This window comes from Amblyomma mixtum, chromosome 2, assembly GCF_055824585.1.
Source record: "Amblyomma mixtum isolate Tamu chromosome 2, ASM5582458v1, whole genome shotgun sequence".
Classification (NCBI taxonomy): domain Eukaryota; kingdom Metazoa; phylum Arthropoda; class Arachnida; order Ixodida; family Ixodidae; genus Amblyomma; species Amblyomma mixtum.
The window spans coordinates 250,249,454-250,269,080 of NC_143013.1; the positions used below are offsets into that span (position 1 = coordinate 250,249,454).

The following is a 19,627-nucleotide window of genomic DNA, read 5'->3' on the forward strand; positions in this document are numbered from 1 at the left end:
CGCGAGGAGCAGTGACGTCACACGGTGGCTCAGAGGTGCCGCCGCCGCGCTCGCCAGTCGCGCATGCGCAGTAGCTGCGCACAGCTAGCGTGCCGGGGCCGCCGGCACGCCAGCTGTGCGTAGTGACGTCACTTGCTCATCGCGCATGCGCAGTATGTTCGTGCAAGAGCACGCGAAACGGCGAGACTGTGGGCAATGTAGCTCCAACAACAATATATGCCGCAATCATCCAGGTTTAACCAGAGCTAAACCACAGCCAATTTTTGGTACGGTGAGGCTTCTATGGTAGCGCATAAAATAACAAACACAAATTGTAACATCAGCGTGCATAAACGGATGAGGAGCCTTCCAACAACAAGACAGGTAGAAAATGATTCGTAAGTACTGCCCCAAAGAACCTGGAATGATCGTGGTTGCCCTGCCGAACTCCTGCGTATTTATTTTGCTCCCCATTTTGATTCGCGTCTGTCATTTTTTCTGTCAACTTTGAATTGACTCCACTGGGGGTCTATTCCATTATTTCTTTCGATTAGCTTAGACGGATGGATGAACTGGCGGACGTTAGGACCGTCCCCTTTAAAACGGGCTGGTGGCAGGCCATTCTAGTCGAAATCAAGAGGAAGAAATGGGCTTGGGCAGGGCATGTAATGCGAAGGCAAGATAACCGCTGGTCCTTAGGGGTAACGGAGTGAACTCCAAGAGAAGGCAAGCGTAGCAGGGGGCGGCAGAAAGTTAGGTGGGTGGATGAGATTAAAAAGTATGCGGGGATACGATGGCCGCAACTGGCGAAGGAAAGGGTTAATGGACAGACAGGGTTAATGGGTTAATGGTCTTTGCCCTGCAGTGGGCACAGTCAACGTTTTTAAATATACCTATATAAGCATATTTAAAATATTTGGGCGTAGTCCGGCTGATGATGACGATGATGATGAGGGTGGTGGCAGGCGCCTCCTTGCTCGGTAATTCTATTTCTTTATATTGCTCTAACCAATCTGTGGAAGTTACAGGTATTGCCCAGTAATTCTTCCTCTTTATGAAATACAAATTCTAGCCACTTTTACGCTGTACTAATTTTAATCCTGATTTCGAAGCCTTTAAGGCGTAAATAAATAAATAAATAAAGTATGAAGTGCTGTCAGATCGTTATATAAAAATGGCCTCGTGGAATCTGCACTAAACCGTCGACGCCAGCTTCAGCATCCTCAACGCTGCACGCATGATGATGATAAAACATTTATAATTGGACCTAAAATTAGTGGTTCATCTCCTTATTCCGGGAGCTCGTTGGACCTTGCAGCCGCTCTCACTCTTTCGATCAGTTCACCAGTTACCGGCAATTATTTGCTAAGTGGTACCTCAGTAAAGAGATTCGTAAAAATAACAATCTCTGGATAAATGCCAGTCTTCAGTTGTCTGCACGTGCCATGGGCGGGAAGACAGAAAGAGGAAGTGAAGCTGTAGCAAAAGAAGAAAGGGAAGAAGAAGAGAGCACGAAGTGCGTGCAGGACGTCTCGGCTCACGCGCAACCCTCAGCGAACGGTTTGCTCGCCGTCATCAAGCCCCGACAGCGCGTCAAGTACCAATGACGTCCCTCAGGAAGCGAGGTACGTGTAGTTCTTGCCACTGTGGCTTCATTTCTAGCTCGTACCTGCTGCACTACGTACCGTTGGCTGTGGTTTTACGGTATCTCTTTTCTACGCCTTTTCACGGTGCCTTTCTATCTGCCATGGTGGCCATTCAATGTCCAGTGGACCTTGAGAGTCTTTAGACCTGCTGGCGGCCCCCAAACGATTCTCGGATAACTATTGCGCTCCGTGGCAAATATGAGAGAGCTGCAATAAATTTCTTCCCACCTCCCTTATGACCTTGCGTTCCACCGCCATTACAAGACAGACGGAGGAGCATTCTGGATAGCGGTGCCGAACGCGGGGACGCTTGCAGCTAATCCTTTTTTCTGTCTTAGCCTTCGCTGCCGTTTTGTTTCCTAATTTCTAGCTTCACCGGGCACCATCGAACCATGGACTCACCGCTTGGGGAGGTTAACGACCACGAAATAATCATCATCATTAACTTCACGGCGCCCACGTGCCCTTTGGCTCACACCTACTAGGATAGCATTGTCTTTAGACAGTAGATAAGCGTGGAATTTTCGGGTACAAACCTGTTCGCCTAAGGTGATGGCAACGCTCTTCGCAGTGGAGAAAGTATCTCAGAGAGGTATCAGCGCTAATAATACCAAAGTTTTGCGCAACCCTGAGGCGAAGAAGCAGCGCCAACTGGTATACCCCATCCCGTAGCAATGTCGGAAGTCGCCGAAGGCGAACAGAAAGGCACTGCGTTTTATCGCCCACAGCCACAATTAAGGGGCCTAAGGGTGAAACGCTTTGGGGCTACGTAAGTTACGTCAGTGGTATTGACTTTCTTAACTTTTCTCGATCCACAGTGCACGATTTGCTCGCCGATAAGGAGAGCCGGTTCTATGGGGTGCTGACGCTGGCGGCATATTTGGCTCCCGTCTACCTGACGCCGCTGCTTGCACCTGGAACCAAGGTGCGAAAACGTGTTTCCTTCGCAGCAGCAATGCATCGCTAGCTTTAAATCAGAGCACCAAATTAGAGGGAAGGGCGAAAGTTGCCACTACCGTGAATGTAGCTTGACTTATTATGGGGATCAACCCTGAAGGGCGACGAAGAAGAGACGCCCTGTACCGGAAGAGTTCAGATCTTCACGGCGGATGCAGTCGCCCATTGTCACCACACAATTCTGTCTTGCTTAGGAGTGTGAGAATTTTATGGTTGACGTGCATTGCACGCGATCTATGGCTTCAAGACGCGCTAGTTCACCTTCGCTATAACGAAGTTGAAGGCGCCCGGTGATTACTTCGTTATAGCCGTAGCTTTGTTATAGGCCATGTTGACCAAGCTTCCATTGGGAATCGTCATCGCTTCGTTATATCCATTATTTCGTTATAAACTGCTTCGTTACAACGATGTTCGACTGTATAGCCGTGAGGTACCTGTGATAAGTATCTACCTGAAATGCAGTCAAAGGTCACTAACAGCAGTGGCACAGACATAACTATATATTAAGAACTACCAACTTCGCAGCTACTTGAAGTGCACGAATTGCTTGGCCTCGCTGCTGGCATCGTTAACACACACACTCGCAAAAGCGGGCTGTACTGCTATCCGGTAGCAAACCTCTCAACGTGGTCGCACTGCTGCCTCATAATGGCAGCGGTCGTCGTAAAAAGCCCTGGACTAGAAAAGAAGAGTCCCAGAGCAGGAGGTAATCGAGATATATCTGAACAGAGAGCTCTGTATTTTGCGGCTATTGGCATGGTCCTACCAGGCTAATGATTCGCAGTAATTACTCCGCTACCTGTGCACTTAGAGATTTCTCTTAATGCAAGTACGAGTCCTCTACAGCTTAGCAAAATGAAAGAATTGCGATTATTCTTTGAAGTGTGGCGTTGGTTGTTCGAACACAGGAGGGGCGCTGCGCCTACTGCGTGCTGCTGGTGTTCGAATTCTGGGCGCTGAACGTGATCCCTGCGCCCATGGCGTCGTCGGTGCCCTTCGTGCTGCTGCCTCTGCTGGGAATCATGGCGCCGGACCTCGTGGCCCAACACTACCTCAACGTGCGTTATGGGGCACTTTTTCTCTCACTAACACCATGTGCTGCAATACAGGGAGGAGTCCTTAGCGAGAGGATGCTGTATTCAGCAGGGCTGTGTGAACAGTATCTTTTCCGAACCGAACGGAATGCGAATTTTGAAGGAGGCGAAATTCTAGAGGTCAGTGTACTGTGCGAGGTCAGTGCACGTTGAAGAACCCCAGGTGGTCGAAACTTCCGGAGTCCTTCACTACGGCGTCCCTCATAGCCTGAATCGCTTTGGGACGTTAAACCCCAATAAAAAACCGAAAAACCAAACGAATGGTTCAGCTAAAAATCGAATCGTATACGAATCGAATATTATTGCGAATGTTCGCTGCTTGTGCGAATATTCAATGAGCTCACTGTATACCCTCAACAGGAGCGAATATTAATAAAAATATATTCGCAATCGTGAGAAAGAGCGAAGCGCTGATTTCGCGGTTATAGCTGTGTCTGTTAAAAGACGCAACACTGATCTGAATTTGGGGGTTGCAACACAGTCAGTGCATTAACTTTATGATTTTCGTCTTATGCACTTAGGAAAAGTATATTTTGGTGTTGTCAACGGAAGATAATTAACCTGCGCCAGATATCAGTGCATGAGAGGGGCGAAAGCTACCTATAAGTCATGGTCTCCGAGGTCAGGCGTGAAGGAGGGGTTTGCTCAAACTGCCTGGGCCCGACCGCGTCGTCCAATCTCTCATTCAATGTAGGAGAATTATGAACACCGCCACGCAAATGGGCCGCACCGCGGCGCTGATTCCCCCCTTCACTCCCTTCCCACGCATGCTGATCGCGGCAGCATGAACGAGGGTGTATGGTCCGTTTTTGTAATAATCCTGGAGGAGGAGGTAAACATTATCAAAGAAGCTGGAAGAAAAATGCGGCAGTCGTTATTTGAACATCGCGCCAATTATCTGAAACGTGTTCGGATAGCTTGAGGACATATTCTATTCGTTTCGAATAAGTTTGAGGTTACACTATTTGATTCGTTTGAATAATCAAATAGAAGGATATTTGATTCGGTATTCGAAATTCTCGAATATTCGCACACCCCTAGTATTTATAATAAACCATTGCGCGACGGCATGAAGAGTTCGTAAGGGGAAGCCTTCTGCAGATGTCTTCCCGTTGTAAGAGTGCTTTGTGTGCCGAGAAAAGGGTATCTGACGACATGTTACTAAGTAGCTTGCAAATTCTAGGTAGTAAACTGCAGTGCACGGTCCTGTAAGGCGTAATTCTTTTGTCTTGACCCTTCTTTCACTGACCACCTGTAGGTTTTTGAAGCAGGTGTTTTTTTGGAATTCTAGTAACTGATATGAAGGGATGTCGTATGAAGAGCTCCTGCTGAAAGAAGGACGTCTGCTTTGTTTGTTCATATATTTCATTAGTCAATCTTGATGGCTATGGTCGCAACGGTATGTTAGGCAAAGCAGTGAACTCAGCCGTGTACGAGGTGTGGCTACTTGGGCATAAGAGAAATGTGATATGTCCATTTAAAAATCCGAGGATCGTCACTCTTTCCCCTGTCTTGACATCAATAACACATGTCAGTCATCGGGAATGAGTCCATGCGTCTACGTTTTTGGGCGCAGGACACGATGCTGTTCATCATCGGCGTGGTGTTCCTGGCACTGGCCGTGGAAGGCACCAACATGTACAGCCGCGTGGCACTGGGCATCCTCGGCCTGGGCGGCGCTGGCGTCAAGGCCGTCTTCACGGGACTCGTGGCGCTCGCCTTCTGCGGCGCGCTGATCTTCGAGAACGTCCTCTCCACGCTCATCGTGATGCCGATCGTCGAGTGCACCATCGTCGAGATCGAGAACGACGCGATGACCAACGCCCGGCGACGACGCATGCTGCGCAGGGCCTCGGTCATGGCGCGCATTCTGGGCCAGGCCGACAACGAGCCGGACGGGGTAGCCGCGATGGCTCCGTCGCCTAAGCCTACGATGGGCTCCGCTCAGCCCTCGCGCAGGGGTAGCCGCGGCAGCCGCGACACGATTGCCACGCCGGAGTCGGGAATCTCCATCGATCACAGCAGGGGAGCGCTTGGTAAGCTTGCGCTTGAGTCTTTTCGATGCCGCATTTTTTGACACCCCTAGAATCGAAGCCGCAACGCCCCACGATTCCTTGTGGGCTGTTTTGCGTACAGCTCCAGTACGACGCTCATAAATACAAAAAAAAATCTCAGGACGGTAACGAATGTGCAACGCGAGTGCTTAACCGTTAGCTGTGGTGTGACAGCAAAGAAGTCGTGAGCTGGGCCGGTTGACTCTTATACCCACCCTTGTCCGGTGGTGGGTTTCGAATCAAGCACCTCTAGCTGCAGAGGCGGACGCCCAAGCCAAGAGGCCCCCCGCTGCCTCCTATCACCTTGTCTCTCCAACATTCCCTCTCCCTCATCTTCCTTTAAAGTGGAGAGGCAGATTTTTCTCTCTTCACTTTGCTATCCGGCAACCGAGGTGGCAGGTGGCGCTGGAGACGCCGACGATGGCACGAAATTGAGGAACGAGCTAGTAACAGCTAACTCTCTGAAAGAGAGCGTACAGTGGCAATGCTATCTTAATAGCAGTGACTATGGAATCAGCGGCAGGTTCCGTGTCTCGCTTTGGCTGCTTCAAGAAACGACGCTAGAGGGACTCACGCTTCTTTCTGAGCCTTCTCAAGTACAACAGGAATAGGGTGTATTTTGAACACAGAAAAATACACTGGTGTTTCCCCAACACAATTTTTATATAAATTTTGTCCAAATCTCCCTCAATGTAAAAACGTGCATTGTTGCAGCGTGCGGCATAACTCAAGTCGGTTATAGGGCGTGGTGACTAAGTGTTCACGCCGGGTCGACACTTTGCGATTGGTTTGGTTGGTTTATGAGGTTTAACGTCCCAAAGCGACTCAGGCTATTAGAGACGCTGTAATAAAGGCCTCCTGAAATTTCGCCCTCCTGCGGTTCTTTAAGGTGCGCTGACTTCGCACAGTACACGGGCCTCTAGAATTTCGCCTCCATCGAAATTCGACCGCCGCGGCCGGGATCGAACTCGCGTTTTCGCTAATGGAAACATAGTGTGGGTTGTTTTAAGCTGGCAACGTGTCTTTCTTGATTTCTTTGGCACTTGGGATAAACTTGCCTATTTCTGTTCTTTTATATTTTGCCTCCAGGGAACCGTAGGAAAAGCAGTGCGGTCAGCCTGGACTTCGCGGTAAAGTTCGAGCAAGAAACCCAGTGAGTGGATGCCGACTCTCGCTTCATTTTAGTTCAAACTCGGGGACTGCTGCTGCGCTTCCTGCCGTGCCTTCACACTTATGCGCGAATCTCCATGCGTTGTTACCCGAGCGCTTTGGACACACTCTACTCCGTGCAGGAAGTACCTGCTGATCCGGCGTGTCCTCCTCCTGTCCGTTGCCTACTCGGCAACACTGGGCGCCATCGGCTCGGTGTTCGGCAACCCGGCATCTCGAATCCTCCGTATGGTCCTCGAAGAGTAAGCACATTTTCCCTTCAACCGAAATGCACTGCCTGCCTGCCTGATAAAGAACAAGAAACACGCATGTTGTCGATAGCTTAATGAACCATGCATACTGTTTTTAGTGCTTTCTACAGCCGTTTTTTTGTTGTGCTTTGGTAAATAAAGAAGGTATACGAGCATAACGCAGCCTTGCTTCGAAACAGTGTCCCGTGACCGCCATGAGTGTAGTCAAGTGGTGCGTTTATGACAACCCAATTACGGATTTTAGCGTAAGGCTGTGCGCTGTGGACCTACATACGAGTATCCAGTACGGAAGCTCTTTAATTTACCGGTGCTTTTTTGTTACCGCATCCTTACAAACGATAGGTATCACTTGCATATTTGCAGTTGACAATACATATATTATCAGATAACTTCGTTCGTGGTTCAGTACCGCCAGCTTCGATTGCGGCATTTGAAGTTATTTTGCCAGGTAACATGAAACAAAGTGCAGTGACGTTTATAAAACATGCGAATCATTATCGAGGTTTTGTTTAATTTTTTTTTGTGATTCTTACACTCACGTGTTTCCCTTTGTAATACTCCCGCAGACGCTATTCGTACGACCGGCTCTTCACGCTGCCGTGGCTGGTCGTGTGCCTGCCCATCGCGGCCGCTGGAATGGTCGCCTGCTGGGTGGCCGTGTTCGCAATCTTCCTCAAGGACTAGTGAGGACCCACACTTCTTCCACTACGAGCACTCATGGCCGCGGACACTACTTTAGGCTTCGGATATAAATGGCCTCTCATTTTTTTCGCAAGAGTTGATCTTTGTGGCATAAAACACAACTCTCTCATGCCCAACATTCCCGGAGAAAAATCTTGAATATTGCAAAATTGTAAGGTACTCTTATGGAAACACTGGAGATAGTGGTTCATTCTTCCGACCTGTAGCGAAGTCTTCCTTTCAAAGTGTTTCCATCGCTCGCATCGAGCAGTTAAGACTGCCATAGAATACCAATGGGGAACGCTTTTGACGATGGCAAGAACGTCAATAGCAAAAAGAAAAAAAAAAATGCGAGCCTGCCGACCGGAGATATGCGGATATATTATTGTTGTAGAGAAATCTTTCAATATATGAGGGAACTGCGTTCATAAACTCTTTCCCGTTCAAGAATGATTTCGTGCAGAATTGTTCAGTACGTCTGCTGATTTTACAATGCGCGATCAATTTCGACATAGAGGAACCTTTCATCCACTTTACGCACAGGCGATCGTTTTGGCACCTGCCTGTTTTGCCCACGTAAAAATTAGGGGGGGGGGGGGGGGGGGGAGGGGACTTTGACTATCTGAAGTGTGCGAGGCGAAAGCTTTTTCGCACCGATTTGACTGCCTCTGTTGCTTGATTGTACGCTGTGTGCGAATGAGACTACGTTCTGTTGCCAGTTCTTCTACTGACTTGATTGGCTGACTCATTCTACTGATACATTTGACTGAGTCATTCTGCTGATGTATCTTCGCTGAATTCCGTCATGTGTGGCTCGAAGTTGTCTTCTGGGAAGATGTCTTCTTGACGCTCGTTCCCGGTGAAACTTCGATGCTTCTCTGGATCGATGTCTAGGATGGCTGCCTTGTGGCACGAGATGTATTCTAGATCTTTGGCGGTGGGGCGCGGCGCGGGCGCCGCCAACCACGTGACGATGTCTAGGAAACATCTAGGAACGTCTTGGAATTGCTAATGACTAATTAATAATTACTTACTGATTACTAATAAATGACCAATTACTAACTAATGGTTACGACATGCTATGGCACAATGAATTCAGTGATTTTTGGTTACGGCGTATTACACCACTGATGACGTCATCAGGATGATTGACAGCTATAGCCTGACAGTTTTCGCGGACGGACGGGCGAAAAACGATGATCCATTAAAGGCGCTCACGAGAATGGGATGCGGTATACCACGCCATCCTTTCACTGCACGTATAATGTACGGCGACGCATACCGCACCCTTCGCTGGTTGTGTCGTTTTCTGTCTTGCGGTTCAAATAAGCCCGTTTGAAGCTGTGTCATGGTGTATGACGAAAAGATCAACTTTGGCAGGAAGTCAGAGGCCTATTATATCCACCAAGAAGCAGACATGTCTGGGTGCTAGCCTTCTATAGCAATAACTAAGCGCGAGATAGGACTATTTAGGCTAAGTACATGCCAGTAATGCACGCCAGTAGCGGTATCCTGCAGTGTTCCTTTCGAGATATCTTGATATTTTTTTCCCCTGTTTAAATTGTCACTAGCGTGTTCCGCGGCAGAAAGGCATTTCAGCGGACATTTTTCGAATAAAAAACGCCGGCTGTAGGTTGACTTCCGTCTGTCTTTTACCTTATCTTGTCCCTAGCGTCTTTTGCGCTGTTGCTGTTTTATTGAGAAAACACTTCTAGCCGCACTCCCCGGGTTTCAGAGGTGTCTGTTCGAAGCCTCTATGTAGTGTAACTGGCTCACTGTGCCAGTGGACATCTCATTCGCGCTGTGAGTACGCGGTGGCGTCAGCCTACAAATTGAGGAAGTTATGCGGATTTTTTTTCTCAAAACCAGCGGTAGGTTTACACTCCGTTCATTTTGAGGAAAGGAAAGACACATAACTGGCTTCCTGGGTCAGAGGGCTCCTCAATCGTGCTTTGAAATACCTGGCGAAGGTGTCTACTTGCAAAAATACTTTTGCACAATATTTCGTGCTTAGCAGTGTTAATACCGATTCGCCCCTTATGCTGTTTCTGCCGGATTGCTGGCGTCGCGTCTACTCCACTCCGTTCCTAAAAAGAATAAACTTAAATAAACTCGTAGAGATTTATATCTTCCTCAAACTCAGTCAGAATTGGTAGTTAAGCAATAATTTTTCTTTGCTTTATTCTTTCTTCGTTCACACTTAGCGACTGCGAGGAGGACGATGAGACGAAGGAGAGCATAGCGAAGATCCTGGAGGAAAAATACGTCTCTCTGGGAGGCTTCAGGTCAGTGCTGCCGCTCGGTGCGCCCCTAAAAGTAACTCCTGAAATATTTTTGATTGCCAAGAAATAACGTACTCCGTACACCGACTTCTGCTATCCACCACCCGAAAAGTAATGCAACTACCACAGTGGCCTGCCATTTCGTTGCGAAGATATTTTTGGTCAGCAGATCAGCGCAGTCCTGTGGGAGAAAGCTTCAGGATTGATGTTGTACCGAACATGCGACTTTTGGAATCGACAGCATTTGCGGGACCACCTTTTAGTACTTTCCTGAATCCAGCGGTGCAACATAGCCTCAACTATGTTCATAGTCGTCATGGGACAAGAGGGTGCTTTTCTGTGCTGTTACAAGTTCTGGCTCAAGTCTTCGAACTCAACTCATAGTTAATTGTTTTTTTTTTGTTTTATGCACATATCAGTAACTGTTACAACTGCCCATTTAATGCGCTAATGACAGTTGCATGGTTTGTTTAGAACCCACTCAAGAAAAGCTGCTTATTGGCACATAGCCACTGGGACAGGGTGTGATATGGGAGTATGCGGCCTGGGCAGCGTGGTGGTGGTTGTCTCGTTTTTTTTCTTGTCACTGAGGAATGCTCGAATTCAGGTCCCAGACGCGTCATCGGTGTGTGCTGTGCGTTTCCTAGGCTTGTCACGAAGTGGTAGAGCGTCGTTTTTTATGCGCTAGTTCTCCTACACTTAAGCCTAGATATTGAAGCTGTCTGGGCAGGCTCAACGTTCGCTCCTTCTTCCTCCACCGCAGCCGTGGCTTTGAGGTAGAGCGCCCGCCTCGGCTGCGGGAGGTTGCGGGTTCGACCCCCGTTACCGCCGGCCCACCCAGTCGGTTTTTTTTCTCAAATGGGTACCAGCGTCTCTCCCGGCCAGGCGCTTGGCTCTCTCGGGGATGTGAGACGGTTGGGAAAAGGAGCACGCGCCTACAAATCCTGTGGCCAGTTGTGAGCATTCTTCGTCGTCGTTGCAGCCGTAGTTAGTCCTGTTAGTTTCGCCGTTGTAGTTCACTGTTAACGCCGCCCTTCTTCAGCGTCTGAAGGTTACATTCTGCAACCATCATGCTTGGTCGCGCTGCTGATAGGATATTATCGCAGAGTATAGGGAAGAGCGAAATTCATCAAAGGGCGTGGTTTTTCGCAACTTTCTTGATCATAGTTGAACCCTATTAGCATGCTCTTTTTCAATACTCAAGGTCGGCAAAGCTCAATTATGCGCCCAGTCTCTAAAGCGGCATTGTATAAGAAACATTTCTAAAGATGGTGCTTTCACTCCGTGCGCTCTCTGCTCTCTTTCCTTAGCAAGCTCGAGTTCTTCGTCATGGGCTGCCTGGTTGCGCTCTTCGGTGTGCTCCTGGTCCGGTCCAGGATCACCACGACGCTGGCACAACCGGGCGAGTTCGGACTGGTGTAAGAACCAACATGCATACCTACGATCCGCTTGCATTTTTCGCGCAAACCGATTGCATGTTGCTCTCACTGCCACCTTTCTGCATTCATTGTACTTGACGCAAGCGGATCAACGAAAAATGCACCGATGCAATCAGTCGCTTTCCATTTAAAACTTTAATATCTATTCTCTCCATTTGATGTGTCGCAACTTGTTGCCGGGGCCATGCATAAGCTTGCAGGAAAACAAAAAAACTGGCCCCCTATATATATGGTTAAGAATTAATTGCATTAGCACCTTTGTCCTGGTTTCGCTTCGTTTTAGCGTTTTATAAGTTGGAAATTCGAGTTGCACCCACATGATCTTGCAGTCGTTCCTCGGCTTTCCACTTGCGATAAGCCGCTTGAGCTGCTTGTAGCTTTATGAATTTATTGGAAGGAACGCCACCAAAAGGTGGTTGTTAATAGGAAGACGAAGACGTTTCGGCTTCCATACGGAAGCCTAAACGTCTTCATCTTCATATTAACAACCTTTTGGTCGGCATCCTTCCATTAAATTCATGAATATTCGACCCGACCAGACGAGTTTTCGTCGAACGTTAGATTTCATTTCAGCTGCTTGTAGCGATTCGAACCGCCGTTCCTTGTGTTTGGCGCTCTCTGAAGCCATTTGCACTAGCCGCTCTACTGCACGTTCCCCTGGCGTTTTGATAATTTGTCTCTTGTTGGCCGCAGCGGTGGCCTAGTCGTTTGTGCCTCCGCCTCGCGCGCGGGAGGTACGGGGCTCGATCCCCAGAGCCACCGGGTGCCCACCGGTGATACAATTAGTACAAGCTTCCCCTGGTCTGGTGCTCGGCTTCTTTAGGGTGCAATGCTTGGGAAATGGGTCATTAAACGCACCCTGAGCAGACGAAAATACCTTGTGACATAGCGCCCTTTGGCTACTGATGCCATTGTGTCATAAAAATTCATCATCATTATCTTCATTCGCCTCTTGTTTCTCGCTCTTCATTTGTCATCCTGTTTAGCAAGTATATATTGTCTTCGCCACTCTGCTTCATCTTGCCGCCTCGCTATATCCTCTGGATCGCTTGACTCACGTTTTCGCTCCCCTTTACGTTGTTGTTCAACTCGCGGTGCCCTTTGTTCGGCTTCAGAATCTGTCGAAGGACCGACTTTATCCATGATTTACTGTTTTCTGCAATGCAGATTCCTCCGGTGACTTCATCCTTCGCCTCTTTTTTTCTGGCATCTGCATATGCACGCAACGACGTTTCTCGCTCTTCACCTTCACACCCTCTCTCTCCACTTGACAGCAGCTGGTGCGACGCCCTCCTCCCATTGGATGCAGCTGGCACGACGCTCCACCGAACTTACCCGAGTTACTCCGAGGCTTCATCCTCACATCACGACTTTTTCGCTAGTTACACATCTAGTGCTAGCGCACTGACAAATTACAACGAGGTGGAAGAAATAAAGCAGGGAGCATTGCTACAGTAAAGCTGCCTGCCATCACACTGTACCGGACAGCTCAGCGAAGGTGGCGACTAAAAGCACAGGAACAAACACTTCTCGCTTTATTTTGATTCATTGTCACTTCCTTCTCCTTAACAATGAGATAAGCATGTGAAGGCAGGGATAAATATGCATATAGAGGGAACTTTCAATAAAATAAATAGTTGTTTTCGTGGGCATAGTGTGGGGAAAATTGCGGAAGCAATATGCTATGAAGGCCGAGGCTTAAGTTATGCAAAAGTCTTAATGGACGTGAAGGAGCTTACAATATGCAGAATAGGATGACTGCAGCAAACTGCGCCGCGTTACCCTCGTGCAGGAGCCACCGGGACACGACGGCCCTGTTCGTGCTGGTCCTGGTCTTCTTCGTGACCCCGCAGCGGCCGTGCGAGCGCCCCTTCAACGAGTACCTGCTCGACTGGCACCTGCTGCATCGCAAGGTGCCCTGGAGCGCGTTCATCACCTACGGGGGAGGCCTGTGCATAGCCGGCGCGGTCAAGGTGTGTGCATGACCTCAACTTGGTTCATTTGCCGTGATATGTTTAGCAGATTCAGGTTTAAGCTCTCTGCTCCACATGACCGCGATCTGAAAAGCAAGGCGCGCATTCGTAGAGGGGCTGAAGAGTCGGGGGATGTTTGCTACTTGCCCGTGTAGTTCGGTTTTTGTAGCATCTGTCGCAGTCTTGACCTTAGGAGTGAGAAGGACTGTAATTCCACTTACCTTCAAGAGATTTTGAACGCTGCGTATACGTGATGAGCCACACGGCGTGTTTCAGGAGGTAACTCCTGTGGACTGTAAACTTCTGATAAAGGGTGTACCACTACCTTGGCTGGTTTCCTTCTTCGCTACAATACAGATGATTTCACCAGCAATTTGTCGCTTCCAAAAGCTTGGTCTAGTTTGGCATCTCGAGAGGGACATCACTAGAAAAGTGCGCGAACTTAGAAATGCAGAGAGCTATTATTTTAAGCGCAACGGACGCATGCCTAAGCACATCGCGGTCGCTTCACGGCAAGTTTTAGATTTCTAGGTTCTGAGCACCTTGAGGCTTTCCCTTCCATTGTTCACTTTGTGATTATCGCTATATCTAGTGCATCAAGCGAATCACTCTTTTTCTTCGATGGTGGTGCAGGAGTCCGGCCTGATGGCATGGCTGTCCAAGGTGTTGCTGCTGATGCGCCACTGGCCACCAGCGTTCGTGCAGATGGTGCTTATGTTCATCACCACGCTGCTCACGGAGGTCAACAACGACACCGCCGCGGCCACAGTGCTCATACCCATCGCCTGCGACTTGGTAGGCTTGCCGGCCAAAACTACGTTTTCGGCTCTACAACAAGCAGCTCGCGACACTTGTGCGAAAACTGCGAAACGGCGCATTCCGGGAATGTGCGCAGTACATATTTTTATCCCGTTAAAACCAAGCGGGAAGAGGACTTCAAAACCATGCAGCTACAGCAATGACTATGTTTAGAGGTCCTTGTGGTTCGGATCAAACCCGGTGCTATGACTTGACGAAGACAATTCACTCTGCCAGCCAAGCCGAGCGGCAGCTGGAAGATGGCCGAGTAACGTCTTATTCGTGGGGAATTTAGTGGTAATAACATTAGTCAGGTGTGCTTAAAAGAATTCCTCATGGCGAAGTGAGCTTGAATAAACAGAATGGTTATTTGACCTGCATCAAATGTCGAAGCAGGTCCTGCAATAAGTGCATTGAGCCACACTTGCAGGGGAGCCTGGTGCCAGTCGTTATCCCCGGAATGATGCTAATTAGGAAACTCGTTATTTCACGCGTGCGTGAAGCATTCCGGTGAGTTGTAAATTTGTCGCAAAGAAACGGCATTCAGTTAACACCTGCTGTAATCGACCACCGTGCTCCTTATTTGTTCCCAGGCCGAGTCGTCCCGGGTGAACCCGCTCTACTACGGCCTCCCGGTGACTGTGGCCTGCTCCACGGGACTGCTTCTGCCGGTGGCGTCGCTGCCTATGGCGCTTGTCCACGCCAACCTGCTCGACCACCGGTTGGCGCGCATGGTACGCGAATGTTTTGCTCCCGAGCATTGCTCGCACTACCAGTGCCTCCCCGATTTCAATGCCAGCCAGCCAGACTGGCCGGTCTCTGCAAAACAAGCCCTCCGTTACTGCTCTTTTCGCGCCCATTTGCTAGCCTTCGTGCCGGCTCCGCGTATCGAGTTAGAGGAAGAGAACATCCCCATAACGAACCATGTGCCACGGGAGACGGGCGACCACATTTTAGAGCGTTAGTTCTTGTTAGCTCGTTCGTCAGTTTCGCGCCGTAGTCGGCATCCGCAGCGCCATCTGCTACTTGCCACTTGCCTCATTTGGCAGGTGGCAAAGTGGGCAGGCGGAACAGGGAGACAGGATGGGATGGAGAAAGGATGGAGAGGAAAGAAAGGGAGAGAGCGGGAAGCGACGGGTGTACTAGTGGCTTGAGCGTCCGCCTAGGCTGCGGGATGTAGTTGGTTCAAACCCACTGAAGAGCATCACTGCTGTCCTGGGATAGTGCGGATTCACCTCCGCCTGCCTCACTTAGCAAGTAAAATGCAGGACACGTCTGTGGAACATTCTGTGCTGTCAGATAACAGCTAATGCTCTAACAATCTTGTGATGCACTCATACGCGTCCTGTGATATTTATTTTTTTTTCTCGCGAAATAGCCTTTTATGGAGCAGTACATTCTAGGGAGCCTACAGCACGCATCAGCCATGCAGGCAGCTGACGCCATGCGATTCCTGTAAGTGGCGCCACGTCGCGGCGAGTCAAGAAACGGAGGCGTCCAAAGCTGCCCCGTTGCAAAACGAGTGATTTGGCTTGCACTGATATAGAGGAGGCGTTGATACGTTAGTCAACGAAGGGATAAGTGTCTAAGCAAAACGGCTGCAGAGAAAGGTACAAAATGACACCTGTTGCCTGAGTTATGCACAAGGATGTATCTTTATTTACCCCCTGAAAGTGCGTTTTATTAACTACCTGGTTTAGTGCAAGGCTAGTCGCTAACATCAGGCTGTGTCACGATATCTGCAGCGCGACAGGTCAGGAACGATGACACCTGGAAATAAGCCGCGTAGCTTAGGGCAGGGCGTCAGATGCCGGAATCGCCGACAGCGTTCAGAAGCTTAGCCGCCATCGTTTTTCTTCTCTGGGACCACTAGGTTACTGAGCAACCCAGCAACCCAGCAAACCAAAAACCTTTCAGAGATGTCTAGTTAGACGTTTCTGAGAGGTTTTTGGTTTGCTGGGAAGCATTTACATTTTCACAAAGTCCTTTCCTTTTGCTCTTTCGGCCGTTGTGTCGCAGCAATCCTGCCACAGTACACTCGCATCGGCACAGGACACTCTACGCGCATTTACCTCTATTCTCTCGTCTAACCGGTACTAATATCTTCCTCGTCAGGTATATTCCACGTACCTGCATTTGCACATGCTTGCAAAAGGAACAAGCATCCCCTGTATGATGGGTATCCGCAGTTTATCACCGATGGAATTTTGGCGGAACTCTCTTAAAGTTATGAAACACCGAGCGTGCATACGTTTCACGGTGTTTTCAATAAAATCAATCGTGCAAAGTATTAGCAGGTACAACCCATTCCATTTGTCTATGCTGAAGAAGAGCGCGGAACTCTAAGCAAAGGCATAAAGCTACGACGTGTTATTGTTTCTGGCCTTTTGTTTTCCGATGTACAGAGGAGGTCAGAATAAGCCTCTCGTCAAGCTGACCTTAGCCACGGGGCTAATGCCGCTACCGCTTTACCGCGTCCAATGAAGTCGTGAGAAATCTATTGTTCCCCGTCCTGTTGACAGCTGCTGACCGAAATGCCCAAGCAGTCTTTTTTGTCTCTCGCAGCTGGCGCCGGTGTTCGCCATGAAGGTTGCCACCATCCTCGCCACCTTTGTCGCGGTCCACACCACCGGAGGCTACTACTACAACTTCCACAATTTCCCTCCGTGGGCCAACAAGACGCTCGCGGTCAACGGCACCACCAACACCATGCCCTATTATGCTGCGCCAAAGCTGACCTAATAGATATTAACGTACTGGTCAAGAAACAAAACCGACGTCCTATACGCGAATTAAACCTACTCGACTGCCGATGCCGGACGCTGCTATTTTTGCGTCATAGGAAAGGCTTATGAAAATGAGTTTCGGAAATTACCTTGCAAACGTTGTGCAGTTTTATCACTGATGTTTCTAAAACCCTGCCTATCTCCAGTTTTTGTGACCATTAAGTGTGTTTTGTTGAATTGTATTGATGTTTATTGTCGTTGCGAATACTGCTCGTTTCTAGTTTTTTGCCCATCCTGCGTGCATTATATCAGGTCTGCAGTGTGATGTAAATAAAATAAAAATCATTCGAAACTTGTGCACTCGAGTCGTCATGGTAAACGAGGTGACAGCCGCGAACCTGAATTGCTGAATTAAAAATACATGTTACACCCAGCCCTTCTTCAGTCTCACTTGATAGAAATGCCAATTTTGCGCAGCCATGGCGCAAGGTATCGTCTACACAAAGCGAGGTCAAATGTCCATTTTTCTCATTTCCCCCAAAAGAGCCGAGCGCCAGGCCACATGAAAGTTTGTGCCACTTTATCAGCACTGAGTGCAGGGCGACTATTGGGATCGAACACCGCACCTCCTACACATGAGGCCGATGCTCAAACTACTGCAAGACCACTGCTGTTCCCTTTGTTGGCTGCGTCTACGTTTCATACACTTATGAAATTTCCTACAGCAGCTTGCCTAACACTCCACCCCTGAGGAAGGTCATCAAATAGCTGCCGCTGTAAATGTTTTGCAGCACCACTGAAATGAAGGGTGTGGGAGATAGCACTACATTGGCTTTGGTTCGCTCGTCAGGAGGCCTGTTTATAAGCTTTTTCCGCCGCATGCAGCCGTTGTTACCGTATACGGGTGCTCCATAAAGCAATGTTTGTTTCTGTGAAATATTTTGTTTCAATTGCAGGATGTGCAATAATAACTGCCCTTTTCTGCGAGTACGGCGGTGTCTGAATTTCGTTTCAAATATAAAACAAGTATTGGAGCAATACCAAGACAAAACACAAAATACAGATACTGGCAATAGTCAAATTCTTCCAAGGATGTACATTTGAAATAAAATAGTAAAGCGTAATTATTACCATCCGCCCAACTAACATTAACCGGGGGAGGCTAATAAGTACCTAATTGCTCTACTAACCCAGACATATAGGGTATTGATAATACCAACTATTTAAGATTTCGTCATCTTTCCATATCCACCAATCACAGCCGTTGTGTCCGCCACGGTAACCACACTTTCACCAATCAGACTTTGTTCTGTTGGCTCACTGCAAAGTGTACAATCTGTCAAATATATACAGCACAAAGGGTTTTCTTCCAAGCCGCGTAACGCGGCTTTTAAGCATATTTTACAGTCCTAAGTTTGGGTGCGTTGGGAGCTTAAGTTCCTCCCACCTTCGTAAGATTAGGGTCCCTGAGAATGGAAGAGGAGCCGCGCTGTAGGGCTCAGAACGTACCGGGCCAAATTTTCGTGCGAACTTTTAGCGGGTGGTAGAGGTGGCGCCTTTCAAGGTTCGGCCGCCTTCAGTGCGAAACATCATACTTTTGCTTTGTTTAGCTTCCGCTGATATCACTTCAGCTTAAGGGATTAAATATCTACCGAAAGCAAGGTAAGCCTCCCCAAAACTCGAAATCGGATCGCCCATTCAGAGTCGAGAGCGCCCAAGATAGCACCAGGCCGTCGAAGTGCGCAAAGAAAGGCGCTAAGGTTTGCATGCAACGCGATTGGGAAACCTGAGCGAAAGAAAAGATATTTCTATTGTTGAGACTGGCCGAAAAGTTCATTAGCTGCAGATTTTATCAGAGGACAAAAGTGGTTTATTTAACACGGTTAACAGCAGAGCAAAAATGAATTTTAACAGAGCAAGACAGGCTAGATAGAAGCCTGATAAACGGCCACGCCAGCAGGTCGCCGGAATCGAACGAATGCATGTCGTTTCCTCCTCTTTACCCGAACCATCGCTAAATGAAACGCACGCCCACTTGAGATTGTCGACATATCATCAATGTGTTCGGTCTTGTCTGCTGTGGAAGATTTTGTGTCACATGATGTCATTGCTCCCCACTTCACTTCTGTTTAATTGCAGTTCTTCTCGAAAGGTTGACTTCAACATCATGAAGGTTTCGGAGCAATAGCGCAAACAGGACAAGGGAGAAAAGAACGAGTAGACACACACAGCGCTACTCGTCTACTCGTTCTTTTGCAGCGCTGTGTGTGTCTACTCGAGGGATCAGAATGATATCTTCCTGCGCACAGTTATACAAGTAAGGCTGTATAGACTTCTGCCTGGATTCGTAGTCTCGTCTGTTCAAAATATGTGCGGAAGGGTGACTGGATACCTGCATGAAGTTGTTTTATCGTATAGGCTGTTGAATGTACGTTTTTCCCAGCAGTACCTGTCAACCGTTACAAAGAAAAAACTCTACAGAGACCTTGTAGATGTTATGCTCCCTGTACCTTTGTACCGTTCTCCACATCGCGGTGGCCCAGGACAGGACGTCCTAAAAAGAGTGAAGAAAATGCC

General features: G+C 48.6%; 1 protein-coding gene across 1 annotated transcript; it reads left to right on the forward strand.

Moving 5' to 3' along the window:
• Positions 1-1,582: 1,582 nt before the first annotated feature.
• Positions 1,583-17,355, forward strand: LOC149363480 (sodium-dependent low-affinity dicarboxylate transporter 1-like). The gene is made up of 13 exons (XM_089568561.1): positions 1,583-1,604; positions 2,444-2,550; positions 3,491-3,640; positions 5,253-5,712; positions 6,820-6,883; positions 7,023-7,142; positions 7,718-7,834; positions 10,037-10,117; positions 11,425-11,532; positions 13,346-13,526; positions 14,160-14,321; positions 14,918-15,058; positions 16,890-17,355. Exons 1-13 carry the CDS (start codon positions 1,583-1,585, stop codon positions 17,064-17,066), a joined length of 1,890 nt encoding a protein of 629 aa, XP_089424687.1. The 3' UTR covers positions 17,067-17,355.
• The last annotated feature ends 2,272 nt before the right edge of the window (positions 17,356-19,627 follow it).

What these genes read in the sequence shown, in the direction of transcription:
- LOC149363480 (XM_089568561.1), top strand. Translation starts at nt 1,583, where the DNA reads ATGACGTCCCTCAGGAAGCGAG. An exon ending in TCACAGCAGGGGAGCGCTTG is followed by an intron (nt 5,713 to 6,819) that starts GTAAGCTTGCGC and finishes TTTTGCCTCCAG; the next exon opens with GGAACCGTAGGAAAAGCAGT. An exon ending in GTCTCTCTGGGAGGCTTCAG is followed by an intron (nt 10,118 to 11,424) that starts GTCAGTGCTGCC and finishes CTCTTTCCTTAG; the next exon opens with CAAGCTCGAGTTCTTCGTCA.